The 15,000-nt window shown below is 45.9% G+C and overlaps 1 protein-coding gene across 1 annotated transcript in view; it reads right to left on the bottom strand.

The window, feature by feature from the left end:
* Positions 1-15,000, bottom strand: part of LOC126987874 (glutamate receptor ionotropic, kainate 1-like) — a 195,578-nt gene that overhangs the window by 36,908 nt on the left and 143,670 nt on the right. Inside the window, 4 exon segments of the mRNA XM_050845337.1 lie at positions 6,022-6,225; positions 10,086-10,120; positions 10,821-10,881; positions 12,385-12,486. Coding sequence (XP_050701294.1) covers positions 6,022-6,225; positions 10,086-10,120; positions 10,821-10,881; positions 12,385-12,486 — 402 coding nt within the window.

The raw sequence follows: 15,000 nt of genomic DNA, 5'->3' as shown, positions 1-15,000 counted from the left end.
GGAAGGAAGTCGCCGCCATATGCAGGCTAGATGTTCGCGAAGGCTCCGAGTGGCAGGCTGACAGGAAGCTTATTACTTATTACCGGGGATGCCAGGCGCTCAGGGGGTGTACAGGGAGGCCAAAGGGGATATCAGGCTAGTAAGGATGTTTGTAAAGCTTAATGGATGTTCTTTACTGAGCGCCGGGGGTGACAAATCTTAATCCTTCGTAGTTGTAATCGTTCACAGGTGTTTCTGAGGCGGCAAAGAGATGTCTTAACCCGTCCGCTGCGATTGGCACGGATTTCGCCTTCACTGGTAGCCTGGTAACATATGCTCCCAGGTCTTTCTCTGGCTCTGTGGTGGATAGTGGAGTGTTTCCCATGTGGTATTGGTGTGCTGGATATCCCTTCACTGGTAGCCTGGTAACATATGCTCCCAGGTCTTTCTCTGCCTCTGTGGTGGATAGTGGAGTGTTTCCCATGTGGTATTGGTGTGCTGGATATCCCTTCACTGGTAGCCTGGTAACATATGCTCCCAGGTCTTTCTCTGGCTCTGTGGTGGATAGTGGAGTGTTTCCCATGTGGTATTGGTGTGCTGGATATCCCTTCACTGATAACCTGGTAACATATGCTCCCAGGTCTTTCTCTGGCTCTATTGGTGTGCTGGATTTCCCCTCCCAAGGTGCAGGACTTCACATTTTTCTTCATTGAATTGTAGCAGCCACTTTTTGCTCCACTCCTGTAGCTTGGTGAGGTCTTCTTGTAGGAAATCCGCAGTCAAGGGGTTAAGTACCGTTGCCAAATTATCGTACTCAGAACATAGTATTTACCGGTCTCTGACGCCTAACTATTGCCTAGAAACATTAGAATCTAACTCTTTTAACGGTAACTATAATTGAGTTCCGTTATCGGAGCCCAGAAGACAGTTTAGGGGTAGGAAGTCGGGAAATATAATCGGCTGAGTACGACAATCTTGCAACGCTGGTCTTAAGGAACAAATGAAGGTTCCTGGGCGCTAAAAGTGTTTCCAAAGTGTTATTGTTCTTTACGCATCGACGGGGTGATAAAACGTAATCCTTCGAAGCAGATGCTGAGGCGGTAATGTTGTTTCTAGGGCATGAAAAGTATTAAAAAGGCGGCAAAGGTGTTTCTAAAGCATCAAATGATTTTAAAAAGGTGGTAAAGGTGTTTCTAAGCCATCAAAAAGTGTATAAAAGGCGGCAAAGGTGTTTTTAAGGCAATAAGTTTTAATAAAAGGCAGCAAGGATGTTACCTAGGCGCTAAAACCATTCCTCAAGGCTTATGATGTGGTGTTCCGATCTTCTGAGTCGCTGAAATAATTCCTGAGGCTTCAATTGTGCTTCTAGGGCGTCAGAGCTGTCTCTTAGGTCGTCGATGTTGTCTATAAGGTGCTGGTGCTGTCTCTGCGGTGTTAGAGCTGTTTTTGGGACTCTGATGCTGTCTTCAAGGCCCTGAGGCTGTCTCTGAGGGCGATGGTTCCGTCTCCAAGGTTCCAAAGATGTCTCTGATGCCCCGGTGCTGTCTCCAAGGCCCCGAAGCTGTCCTTAAGGCCCTAAAGCTGTCTTGAAGGCGCTGAAACTGTCTCCAAGTCCCTGAAACTGTCTTTAAAGCCACGGTGCTGTCTCGAAGGTCCTGAATCCATCTCTAGGTCCCCAGAGCTGTCTCTTAAGGCGTTGAAGATGGTTTTACGAAGTGCCGGAAGTGACGAAACTCAAGCACTCACTCCCAGGGCGGGCGGCGCGCGGCAGCATCCGAGGCGTATCAAATTACCGGCAAAAAGTGAAGCGACGGGGGACACAACGCCCGCCAGTCCCCACCTCCACGCTGCGGGGAGGGCTGGGGCTGCTGATGCTGGGGGCTGGGACGGGGGGATGTTACGGCTGGGGGCTGTCGGGATGGAGGCTGCCGTGGTTCGGGTCTGCCGGGATTAGGGGCTGCAGGGGTTGGGTGACTGTTGGGGCGTGGGGCTGCTGGGGTTGTGGGCTGCCGGGGGCGCTGGGAGGCAGGCAGGTACCATTTTGGGGCTAACTGTACCATTCTTTGAGCTAACGGTACCATTCCGGGGCTAACTGTACTATTTTTGGGGCAAACGGTACCATTTTGGGGCTAACGGTACCATTTTGGGGCTAACGGTACCATTTTAGGGACTAGCGGTACCATTTTGGGGCTAACGGTACCATTCTTGGGCTAACGGTACCATATTTAGGCTAAGAATACGGGCCTTCATTTTCCGTCAGGCCCAGCACAGTTTTGAGGTTCCCGTCTTCACCCTCTTTCCTTTCTCTCTTTCCTCCCACAAGTGCCTCGCTAAACGCCCGGCTCGGAGCAATAGAGAAGGGGTGCGGGTGTCTGTAAAGCCTCTCAACACACCATTACGGGAGCTCCTTAAGCCCGCGGAGATTACCCGGGAAACACACGACTCGGGGCGGGATAACTGCGAGACATAGGGCTGAGGGTGCGGGAAGGGAGTCGGCGGGCAGAGTGAAGGGAGGGAAGGAGGATTTGCCAAGCTATCCACTTCCTCTCTTCCCTTCCTTATATAGGGATGGATCGCAGGGTTTTATCTACCTTTCGAGAGGGAAGGAAGAGAACACTGAGGAGGGTGAGGAAGTAGGGGAGGAAGAGGAAGAAAAAGGGAAGAATTTTATGCACACGGAAAACCTAGTACTGCAAAGAGAAGAAGAAGAGGAAGAGGAAAAGGAAAATGAGGAAAAAGGAGAAAGAGGAATGATTTGAAGCACACGAAAAACCAGCGTCGCAAAGAGAAGAAGAAGAAGAAGAAGAAGAAGAAGAAGAAGAAGAAGAAGAAGAAGAAGAAGAGGAAAAGAAAAAGAAGAGCAAAAGGAAGAAGAGGAATTAGAAGAGAAGGAGGAAGAAGAGGCGGAAGAGGATGTGAAGCTCTAAGAAAAAAAAATCATCGCAGCATTCAGCCCGGACACGTCTGGCGAGGCTCCGGCGGAAGGGAACAAGCCGAGGCACTTTGGGCGGCAGAGGAAAAATTCAGGAAGAGCCGCGCGCCTATACACCCGACACCCGCCCAGGCCCGCAGCGGCAGCCCCGGCGGGAGACGCGGCGAGGAAGCGATGAGGAAGCGGTACAGAAGCGAAGAGGAAGCGGTGGAAAAGTAGAGAGAGAGTAACGAAGAATCGGCAAGGAAAAGGCGAGGAAGCAACAAAGAAGCAAAAATGTGGCGTGGAAGCGGCGGAGAAGAGACGTGTGCTTCAGTTCAGCTCCCTACACTTCATTTTCTCTCTCTCGGACAGAAGCAGCGGCGATGAAGCGGCAGAGAGAGAGGCCGGTAGCACGCACATAAGCTTCCTCTTTGCCTATGTTAGATTGCAAGGGAGATCAGTAGTTCGGTTCTCTTTGCATGACTGATAGAGCCGTGCAAACAAGAGAGAGAGAGGTCGGTATTTTCAGACGCCTCCAGCACTCACATCAGCTATTTCCAGAGGCCTAAATGAAGCTCAGTCGGGTTCTCGTGAGTGCTTTTTTAGGGTCAAGTACAGAGGAAGGGCCAGACTACCACCGGGGTCATAAAACCACCCTTGCAAATGCCCTAAACTCCTACGAAAGCCTTGTCAAATCTGTGTGTTTTGGCGACGAAATATGACCGAGAGAGAGACGCAACCTTACCATCGTTCCAAGCACCAACAGTCAACAGTCAACAGCCAAGTCACCAGGCGAGAATATCCGCTGTCTTGAGGCCGCCTTGGCACACGCTACAGCCTGGGATTTAAGACTAAGACCCACTGTGAGCCTTGGCAACACAACAACAACACGACTAATGGGGGTACAGCGCCCGCCACTAACCTCTCTGTCTGGCTGCCAGGATGTGTCTGGCGGGAACCCTTCGTCGTCTTCTACAAGTCAACACGTATTCGTTTACTTAATATCTCTGGAAGGCTTTTAAATGTACAGTTCCGTTATGAAAATTGTTACGCCTTCAGAACCTATAGTTTACGAAGACTTCATTTTAAAGGGTTTCCTACTAATCTTCTCTGTGGCATTGGGAAATATGATCGTAATGGGAACCCGAGGATACGTTTAAGAATATGGACTTAGCCTAGCACACAATACCTCCTGCAATCTTCTCTGTGGCTTGGGAAAATAGTCGTAATGGAAGTCCGACGATACTTTCAATAATATGGACCTAACCTAACCTAACACACACTACCCCCTTCAATCCTCCTATCCTACCATTTACAGACTCCTCGTGATACCGACCTTTATACTCTCTTCGGAAAACGCCTTAAACACACACTAATGGGAGCTCGACGATACTTTCAATACTATGGACCTAACCTAACCTAACATACACTACCCCCTTCAGTCCTCCTATCCTACCATTTACAGACTCCCCGTGATACCGACCTTTATTCTCTCCTCGGAAAACACCTTAAACACACACTAACTCCTGGTCCAGTGCTGCCCTGTGTCTCCCGCGCCCAACACTTAACACTCCTCTTCCTGAATCGCCCTCTCCCACTCCTCGCGGTAATCCTCGGTTTTCTCCTTAACAGCCTCCAACGACCTCCGCTTTACCGCAATGGCCCAATCCAGTTTGTCTAAGAAGCCCATTTTGCTGTTTTATTATAATTTTGCGTGCGGTGTATTCCCTCGCACACCATGACCCTTACGACCACCACCACCATTAGTATAGGCTCGTAGTAACTTATAAAGCCGTGGTAGTAACTTATAACACTCCGATTTAAGGCAATGTTCTTAGTTAAACGTTCTCGGCATCTCAGTTCGCTTGTTTGGGATCTTCATGGACTGCTTTGTGATCCCGGTGATAGTTTTGCCCGACTTCCTCTGTGTCTTGAACGGGGAAATGACCTTTGGAAACACTTACCACCACCACCACCACCACCACCAAGATCATTAGTATACAATATTTAAGTGGAAATGAGTAACTTATAACAGTTTGACTACGACCACCACCACCATTACCACCACCAAGATGATTTGTATACATTAATATAAGTGGAAATGAGTAACTTATGACACTACTACAGTTTGATTACGACCCTTCTTGTCTTACTTTTTGCGAGATATATATTTACACAAGCTACGACCACTACGACCACTACGACCACTACCACCAGCACTGTTACCACTCCCAGCATTAGTAGTTAACACCATACCTTTCAACAGAACTACGACCACAATACGAACCACCACCACTACTATTGTACGACCTTTCACAATTTTTTCCAGCGCAATTATTTCAATACGACCACTACGACCACCACTACTGTTATCAACTCTTCCTTCAGTAGCAATAGTTAGCATTTAGCAGTGATACGACTTTTTTCAAACGACTATACTCTCTTTCTCACCTTCATTTCACGACTTCTATACGACCTCCCTTCTTCAGCCAGTCGGTACCTTATATAATTATTTTTTTACTCAACTTTCTACGACCTCTTCAACAGCAGCAACAGGTATAAGGAGTTAGAAGCAGTAGTACATTTTTCAAGGCTGGTCTTTCTTACTCTCTCTCTCTCTCTTACTTCACGACTACCACGACCTTCCTCCCTTCTTCGGCGAGTCAGTCAGTCAGTCAGTACCTTCTCTAACGCAACTTTCTACGACTACTTTTTCTTCAGCAGCAAAACGTATTGAAGCGGTTAGCAGAGTATATTTTCCAACGATTACTTTCTTTCTCTCTCTCTTCCTCATACTTAAACCACCACTACTACGTCCATTCTCTTTCCTTTCTTTTCTAACACAACTTTCTACGACCACTTTTTCTTCAGCAGCAACAGATGTATAAGCAGTTAGCAAGAGTATATTTTCCAACGACTAATTTCTTTCTCTCTCTTTTTCCCATACCTCAACAACCTCCACTACCTCCTTCCTTCCCTTCCCTTCCTCAGTACTTTCTCCAACGCAAGCTTTTCCACGACTACAACGACCACTACGACAACATCTTCAGCAGCAAAAATTAGAAGCAGTTGGCAATAGTACATGTTCAAACAATACCATCTCCTTCCTTCCCTCCCTTCGTCAGTACCTTCTCCATAACCATCTTGACCATGCCGTCCCACTCCCCCGTCGTCTGGTTGTAGTTCCCGTATCTCCCGTGAGGCTCCACTTCTACCTCGTAGTTGAAGCCCACCATGCCCGCCACGTGGTCCAGAAGGTCGAGGCAGAACCCGGAAAAGCGAGCGTTGCCGGTGATGTTCTTGCCTCTATGCTCTATCACGTACGGCTTCTCCTGCAGAGGCCGCCGACGGGGATAGAAGGGCGGGAAGGGTAGCGAAGAATGGAGTGTTTAGTCAGGTTCTTCTGCAGAGGTCGCCGACGTAGAGGGGAGGTCAGGTTAAGAATGGGGAGTGATTTTTCCTATTTTTTCTCTTCATATTTTCCCGTAGAAGGCGCCGAAGGGGATAGAAGGAAAGAGAAGGGGAAGGAACAAAGGGGATGTTTAGTAGGGTTTTCCTGTAGAAGGCGCCGAAGAAGGGATGGGAAGGGGCAGAATCAAGGTTATTGTTCTATTTCTTGTTTCATTTTTTCCTGTAGAAGGCGCCGAAGGGAAGAGAAAGGGAAGGGAAGGGGAAGGAAGAAAGGGGATGTTTAGTCGGGTTTTCCTGTAGAAGGCGCCGAAGGGAAGAGAAAGGGAAGGGGAAGGAAGAAAGGGGATGTTTAGTCGGGTTTTCCGGTAGAAGGCGCCGAAGGGAAGAGAAAGGGAAGGGAAGGGGAAGGAAGAAAGGGGATGTTTAGTCGGGTTTTCCTGTAGAAGGCGCCGAAGGGAAGAGAAAGGGAAGAGAAGGGGAAGGAAGAAAGGGGATGTTTAGTCGGGTTTTCCGGTAGAAGGCGCCGAAGGGAAGAGAAAGGGAAGGAAGAAAGGGGATGTTTAGTCGGGTTTTCCTGTAGAAGGCGCCGAAGGGAAGAGAAAGGGAAGGGAAGGGGAAGGAAGAAAGGGGATGCTTAGTCGGGTTTTCCTGTAGAAGGCACCGAAGGGAAGAGAAAGGGAAGGGAAGGGGAAGGAACAAAGGGGATGTTTAGTCGGGTTTTCCGGTAGAAGGCGCCGAAGGGAAGAGAAAGGGAAGGGAAGGGGAAGGAACAAAGGGGATGTTTAGTCGGGTTTTCCTGTAGAAGGCGCCGAAGAAGGGAAGGGAAGGAGCAGAATCAAGGTTATTTTTCGTATTTTCTGTTTCATCTTTTACTGTAGAAGGCGCCGAAGGGAAGAGAAAGCGAAGGGAAGGACTTTCTCTCTTCCTCCCATCACTTTCCTCCTTTCTCTCCCTCCTTCTCTGTCTCTCATCCGCTTCCCTTCTCCTTCACAACTTTCCTCCCCTAACTCTCATTCCTTCTTTCTTCCCTCTCTCCCTCCTTACCCTTTCTCTCTTCCTTCATCAGTTTCTTCCTTTCTCTCCCTCCCTCTCTCTCTCTCTCTCATCCGCTTCCCTCCTCCTTCACGACTTTCCTCCCCTAACTCTCATTCCTTCTTTCTTCCCTCTCTCCCTCCTTACCTTTTCTCTCTTCCTCCATCAGTTTCTTCCTCTTTCCTCCCAACCTTCCCTTCCCTCAGAACTTCCTCACCTTCCTCTCTCCCTACTTCCTTCCCTACCTTCCTTCCTCTCTCCCTCCTCTTCCCTTCTCCTGCCCTTTCCAGCCCAAAATCTCTTATTCATTCACCCTTCCAACTCTCCCTCCCTCCCTCCCTCCCTCCTTAAATATAATAATCGCCTTAGACCTTTTAATTAGTCTTCGCATCCTACACATCCCTCGTATCCTACACCTCCCTCCCTCCTCCTCCTCCTTCTCTTCTCTCTCTCTCTCTCTCTCTCTCTCTCTCTCTCTCTCTCTCTCTCTCTCTCTCTCTCTCTCTCTCTCTCTCTCTCTCTCTCTCTCTCTCTCTCTCTCTCTCTCTCTCTCTCTCTCTCTCTCTCTCTCTCTCTCTCTCTCTCTCTCTCTCTCTCTCTCTCTCTCTCTCTCTCTCTCTCTCTCTCTCTCTCTCTCTCTCTCTCTCTCTCTCTCTCTCTCTCTCTCTCTCTCTCTCTCTCTCTCTCTCTCTCTCTCTCTCTCTCTCTCTCTCTCTCTCTCTCTCTCTCTCTCTCTCTCTCTCTCTCTCTCTCTCTATTAGGGCGACGGAAATGAAGGAAGTAAGCCATTTATATTTTTTTGAGTCCCTTCCTCCCTCCCTCCCTCCTTCCTTCCTTCCCTACCTTCCCCCTCTAGACATTCACAAAAGAGGAGGTGATGGAGGAGGAGGAGGAGGAGGAGGAGGAGGAGGAGGAGGAGGTTAGAAGTAGGTCATTTGCGTGTGTGTGTGTGTGTGTGTGTGTGTGTGTGTGTGTGAGAGAGAGAGAATAATAATAATAATAATAATAATAATAATAATAATAATAATAATAATAATAATAATAATTTGACTCCTTCTTATTAATATTTTCCAATACTAACAAGTCTCGTATTTCTGCTCTCCTCGGAAAAGACTTTTTAATTAATACTATAACTATAAATATTTTTGAAAGAAGGATATCAGTATTGTTATTAGCTGTAGTAGTAGTAGTGGTAATAGTAGTAGTAGAAGTAGTGGCAGTAGTAGTAGTAGTAGTAGTAGTAGTAGTAGTAGTAGTAGTGGTCGTAGGAGGGGGAGGAAGAGGAGGAGGGGGTAGAAGAAGAAGAAGAAAAGAAGATAAAAAAGAATGAATAAAAAAAATGACGATAAAGAAGAGAAATAATGTAAAAAAGATAAAAGGAAAGGACTGAATGAAAGAAGATATGAGGAAGAGGAGGAGGCGGAGGAGGAGGAGGAGGAGGAGGAGGAGAAGGAAAAGCACAAGGAAGAAAAGAGAAGGAGATAGGAAAAGAAATATAAGAGAAGAAAAACTAAAGAAAGACGAAAAAGGAGGAGGAGGAGGAGGAGGAATAAGAGGAAGAGGAGGAAGAAGAGGAGGAGGAGAATAAGAATGGAAAGAAAAGGAAAGGAGATAAAAAATAAAAGAAAGGGAGAAGGAGAAGGACGAAGAAGACAAAACAGGAGGAAGAAGAGAACTAGGAGGAGGAGGAGGAGGAAGAAGAGGAAGAGGAAGAGGAGGAGGATTAATCGCCATGAATTAGGTGTCGCGGCCGCCATCTTAACTTTCGCACAAACAAACTAACAAACAAACATTAATTCTCAAACTCTGACCGATTTTTTCCCTCCATTTGTATCCTTATTTGCGTGACCTTACTTGACCTTACCTGACCTGACCTGACCTTTGTACTCTAGATGTAGATGGCTTTGTCTCACCTTTTTTTCCCTTCTTCCTTTTCCTCCCTTCCTTCCTTCTCTCTCTCTCTCTCTCTCTCTCTCTCTCTCTCTCTCTCTCTCTCTCTCTCTCTCTCTCTCTCTCTCTCTCTCTCTCTCTCTCTCTCTCTCTCTCTCTCTCTCTCTCTCTCTCTCTCTCACTATCTCTCTCTCTCTCTCTCTCTCTCTCTCTCTCTCTCTCTCTCTCTCTCTCTCTCTCTCTCTCTCTCTCTCTCTCTCTCTCTCTCTCTCTCTCTCTCTCTCTCTCTCTTCTCTCTCTCTCTTCTCTCTCTTCTCTCTTCTTCTTCTTCTTCTTCTTCTTCTTCTTCTTCTTCTTCTTCTTCGTATTCTTCTTCGTATTCTTATTCTTATTTTCATTATTCTTGCTCCTGTTCTTCTTCTTTTTCTCCTTGTTCTTGTTCTTCTTCTTCTTGTTCTTCTTTCTCCTCTCTTCGTTTGCTTCCTCATCCTGTTTCTCTTTTTGTTGCCTGCTCTTCCATGTTTCCTTCTCTCCCTCTCCACCTTTCTATCTCCTCCATTCTTCCCTTTCTCTTCTTTTTCTCTTTTTTTCCCTTCTCTCTCCAGTATCGAGGAACAGAAGTGTCCTCCTCCTCCTCTTCCTCCTTTTTCCTCCAACTCTCCCTCCTTCCTTTTTTTCCCTCGTCCTCCTCCTCCTAAGACACTTAATGAGAATTCTTGGCGCGTGTGACCCATTCCCGCCCCGCCCCGCCCCGCCCCGTCTCACCCCGCCCCGCCGCCGCACCTAACTCCTAACCTGACCTAAGCTAACCTAACCAACACACCTCCTAAATACCCCGGCCTTCTACCTTCAACCACACAATACTTGATTTCATACTACTGCTAATGTCCCTTCCTGGAGTTGCCAAAAGAGAGGTCAACTTCGGGAGGAGAGGTGTCCTGATACTCTCCTCTTGAAAGAGTTCAAGTCGTAGGCAGGAGGAAATACAAATGAAGTAAGATTGTTCCAGAGTTTGCCAACGTGAGGGATGAAAGAGTGAGAAGATGCTGGTTAACTCTTGCATAAGGGATCTGGAGAGCATAGGGTGGTGGTAGGTTCACCGGAGCTGCCATGCGTTGGGTGGCTGGCCTCTTGCAGACTCCTCGTGTTCTTAGGTTATTGTCGCATCGAAAAAATGTACTGCACGTGTATTCTTTTCTAAGGTAATCACGGCAAACGACGTCTTTCGAAGCGATGGTAAGCAACGGCGGAAAATAATAGACGCGTTATCCACGATACATAGAAGGAGGAGGAGATATATAAAACGTAAAAGGTAGAGCAGAAAGCAGAAACAAAAATTAAGGAGAGAGGAATAGAGAGAATATCAACAAAAGATAGATACAAAACCGTTACTCAGAAAGAATAGAACAAGAAAAACAGACTCAATAAAACACATAACAAATAGGACATAGAGCAAATAGAACACGTCGAATAAGATGGATAGAACATAATAAAGAAGAGAGAGAGAGAGAGAGAGAGAGAGAGAGAGAGAGAGAGAGAGAGAGAGAGAGAGAGAGAGAGAGAGAGAGAGAGAGAGAGTGATGATCTTGAGGGCCCTCGAAGAACGCCTGTCTGTCTGTTATGTTGATCTGGGTCTCCGGCGTCCACTCCCCGACCTGCAGGAGGGGGAGGAGGAGGAGAAGAAGGTTAGGTTTGGTTAGGTTAGGTTAGGTTAGGAGGAGGAGGAGGAGGAGGAGGAGGAGGAGGAGGAGGAAGGACAAGAGGAGGCGGTTAGGTTTGGTTAGGTAGGTTAGGTTAGGTTAGGTTAGTTTAGGTTAGGTTAAGAGGAGGAGGAGGAGGAGGAGGAGGAGGAAGGAAAAGAGGAGGAGGTTAGGTTTGGTTAGGTAGGTTAGGTTAGGTTAGGTTAGTTTAGGTTAGGTTAAGAGGAGGAGGAGGAGGAGGAGGAGGAGGAGGAAGGAAAAGAGGAGGAGGAGGTTAGGTTAGGTTAGGTTAGGTTAGGTTAGGTTAGGTTAGGAGGAGGAGGAGGAGGAGGAAGAGGAGGAGGAGGAGGAGGAGGAGGAAGATGAAGAGAAGAAGGAAGAGAAAAATAGAGGAAAAAGAGGAGAAAAAAGAGTAGGAGGAGGAGAGGAATGAGGAGGAGGAAAGAAAAGGATTATGAATACAAAAAGATTACTACAAGTTCAAAATCAAATCTATTTACCTATCAATCCATCTATCTATCTATTTATCTATCTATCTGTCTATCTGTCTATCTAATTAACTATCTAACTAACAATCTAACTAAATTCTCTTTCTCTTTATCTATTTATCTATCAATCCATCTATCTATCTATCTATCTATCTATCTATCTATCTATCTATCTATCTGTCTATCTAATTAACTATCTAACTAACAATCTAACTAAATTCTCTTTCTCTTTATCTATTTATCTATCTATCGATCGATCTAACTAACTATATAACAAAATAACTAACTAAACTTCCTTTCCCTTTCTCTCTCTCTCTCTCTCTCTCTCTCTCTCTCTCTCTCTCTCTCTCTCTCTCTCTCTCTCTCTCTCTCTCTCTCTCTCTCTCTCTCTCTCTCTCTATCTCTCTCTCTATCTATCTATCTATCTATCTATCTATCTATCTATAAGCATCTAAGAGTGAAAACCTCATACAAAAACATAGGAAGCAACAGCCGTGTATTGATCAGCTGGGAGGTGTGCCGAAGGGGAAACTATTTAATATTCCTCGAGGGTACTTTTTTGGCCCCCTCCTCCTCCTCCTCCTCCTCTTCTTCCTCCTCCTCCTCTTCCTCCAAAATTCATTCTTTCTTATACCTTGATTAATCTACTTAGTCACTTTCCCTTCAATAGACAGACAGACAGACACACACAGAAGAAAAGGAAGAAGAGGAGGAAGATGATTTCCCTAACCTCTTCCTCTTCTTCCTCCTCCTCCTCCTCCTCTTCTTCTTCCAAAATTCATTCGCTCTTATACCTTGATTAACCTACTTAGTCACTCTCCCTTCAACAGACAGACAGACAGATACACCCATCCACCCACACACACACACACACACACACACACACACACACACACACACACACACACACACACAGAAGAAGATAGGGAGAACAAAAGAAGATGGAAATAAGCTTATGTTCCCGTCTCACCTTATAGAGCTGTTCCATTCTGAGCTTGAGGATGTCGAGTTTAAAGTTTGTTCTCTTCCCCTCCGTGAACTTGATGGGACCCGTCAGCCCGTCGTACTCCACCTGGGGGGGAGGAGGGGGAGTAGGAGTAGGAGGAGCGGGAGGAGGAGGAGGAGGAGGAGGAGGAGGTGAATATGGGAACAGGATGAAAGAGAATTAGTTGATTTTGACAATGAAGAGAAGGAAAAGGAGGAGGAGGAGGAGGAAGAGAAGGAGGAGGAGGAGGAGGAAGAGAAGGAGGAGGAGGAATTAGATGATTTTGACAGGGAGGAAGAGGAAGAAAGGCGACGAGGAGGATAAAGAAGAGGAAGAGGAAAAGGAGGAGGAGGAGGACGAGGAGGAGGAGGAGGAGGAGGAGGAGGAGGGAAAATAGATGAATATGAAAGATAGTAATAATAATGGTAATAATAATAATAATAATAATAATAATAATAATAATAATAATAATAATAATAATGATAATGATAATAATAATAACAATAATAATAATAATAATAATAATAATAATAATAATAATAATAATAATAATAATAATAATAATAATAATAATAATAATAATAATAATAATAATAATAATAATAATAATAATAATAATAATAATAATAACAATAATAATAACAATTTTCCAATCTTCTCTCCTCTTCCTTTCACTCCCTCACTTACTCCACCTCTCCCTCTTTCTCTCCCCATCTCTCCTCCATCTCGCTTCTCCTCCCCCTCCCCGTCCCTGGGTCACGAGGAGGCGTGGCCGCGGGGTCAGGCAAGATAAAGCTCAAGTCTTGAGCCAACAACTTCCTGACGCATCGCCGCTGCCAGACGGAACTTCCCGCACTAAGAGACCTTATCAAAAGTTGGGAGCAGGAGCGTTTTTAGAGCCTCGGCGCTGCCACGGACTGCAGTAGACACGAGGACTTGGTGGTGGTGGTGGGGGGGGGGATAGGTCTCTCTTATCTTCATGCATATTCAGAGGAGAAAGAAACGGAGAAGAGTAGAAGGAAAAGAAAGATTAATAGTTTGGGAGTGTACTTTTCTAGTGCAAGATTGCCACGGACTGCAGTAGACACGAGGACTTGGTGAGGGTGGGACAGGTATCTCTTATCTTCATGCATATTCAGAGAAGGAGAAAGAAACGGAGAGGAGTAGAAGGAAAAGAAAGATTAATAGTTTGGGAGTGTATTTTTCTAGTGCAAGATTGCCACGGACAGCAGTAGGGACGAGGACTTGGTGAGGGTGGGACAGGTCTCTCTTATCTTCATGCATATTCAGAGAAGGAGAAAGAAACGGAGAGGAGTAGAAGGAAAAGAAAGATTAATAGTTTGGGAGTGTATTTTTCTAGTGCAAGATTGCCACGGACTGCAGTAGACACGAGGACTGGAGGGGAAAGGGTGTTATCTTCACGGATATTCACAGAAGGAGGGATTTTTACCCTTATTGAAAGAGGATGGAGACTGAAAGGAAGATAAAGAGAGATAGAAGTAACTTGAATGTGTTTTTAAGGCTAAGCGATTGCCATAGACTGCATTAGACACGAGGAAAGGGGGGGGGGGGGGGGGGGTTGTCTTCATATTCACAGAAGGAGGGATTTTTACGCTTATTGAAAGAGGAAGGAGACTGAAAGGAAGAAAAAGAGAAAGAGAAGTAACTTGAATGTGTTGTTTAGGCTAAGCGATTGCCATAGACTGCATTAGACACGAGAAATGAGGGGAGGGAGGGAAGGGAGGGGTCTTTTTCTTCATATTCACAGAAGGATGAATTTTTACGCTTGTTGAAAGAGGAAGGAAACTAAAAGGAAGAAAAAGAGAGATAGAAGTAACTTGAATGTGTTTTTAAGGCTAAGCGACTGCCATAGACTGCATTTGACACGAGGAAAAGGGGGGGGGGGGGGGGCTGTCTTCATATTCACAGAAGGAGGGATTTTTACGCTTATTGAAAGAGGAAGGAAACTGAAAGGAAGAAAAAGAGAGATAGAAGTAACTTGAATGTGTTTTTTAGGCTAAGCGATTGCCATAGACTGCATTTGACACGAGGAAAGGGTGGAGGGAGGGAAGGGATGGGTCTTTTTTCTCTCTTATCTTCGTCCATACTCACAGGAGGAGAGAGATAGAAAAGAAATGAAGGAATGAAATAAGTTGGGACAGATTTAGGTTTTCCAAGCTTCAAAACTTTCCTAAACTACGGTAGATTCGAGGGTAGGGAGCGTGTTTTTACTCCTCAATCTGTTAGCTAATCTTCGTGCTTATTCACAGGAAGAGGAGAAGGAGACGGATAAAAACCAACTCAAGGAAGGGATAAAAACTAACTTAGGAACATTTTTTTTTCAACTTTCAAAATTCTCCTAAACTGCAGTGGATACGGGACTTTTTTTCTTCTTTTCTTTGTGTATATTTTGGAGGGGAAGGAAACAGGTTGAAATTAAGGGCCGCTTTCACAGTTACTTTGTTTGTTTTGATCGTTACCAAAGGCGGCGATCGACGCTATAGTTTTCCACGTGAAACTAGTCTATGGGGTAGTGGCGGCTGCAGAGGAAGCGAGAGGTGTTGAGAGTGTGTGGCAAGGTGCGGGGCTAGGCTAACCACG

Source organism: Eriocheir sinensis, chromosome 67 (genome assembly GCF_024679095.1).
Source record: "Eriocheir sinensis breed Jianghai 21 chromosome 67, ASM2467909v1, whole genome shotgun sequence".
NCBI classification, from domain to species: Eukaryota; Metazoa; Arthropoda; class Malacostraca; order Decapoda; family Varunidae; genus Eriocheir; species Eriocheir sinensis.
Note: the sequence above shows the minus strand (reverse complement) of the source record. Positions and strands in the feature narration are given on the sequence as shown.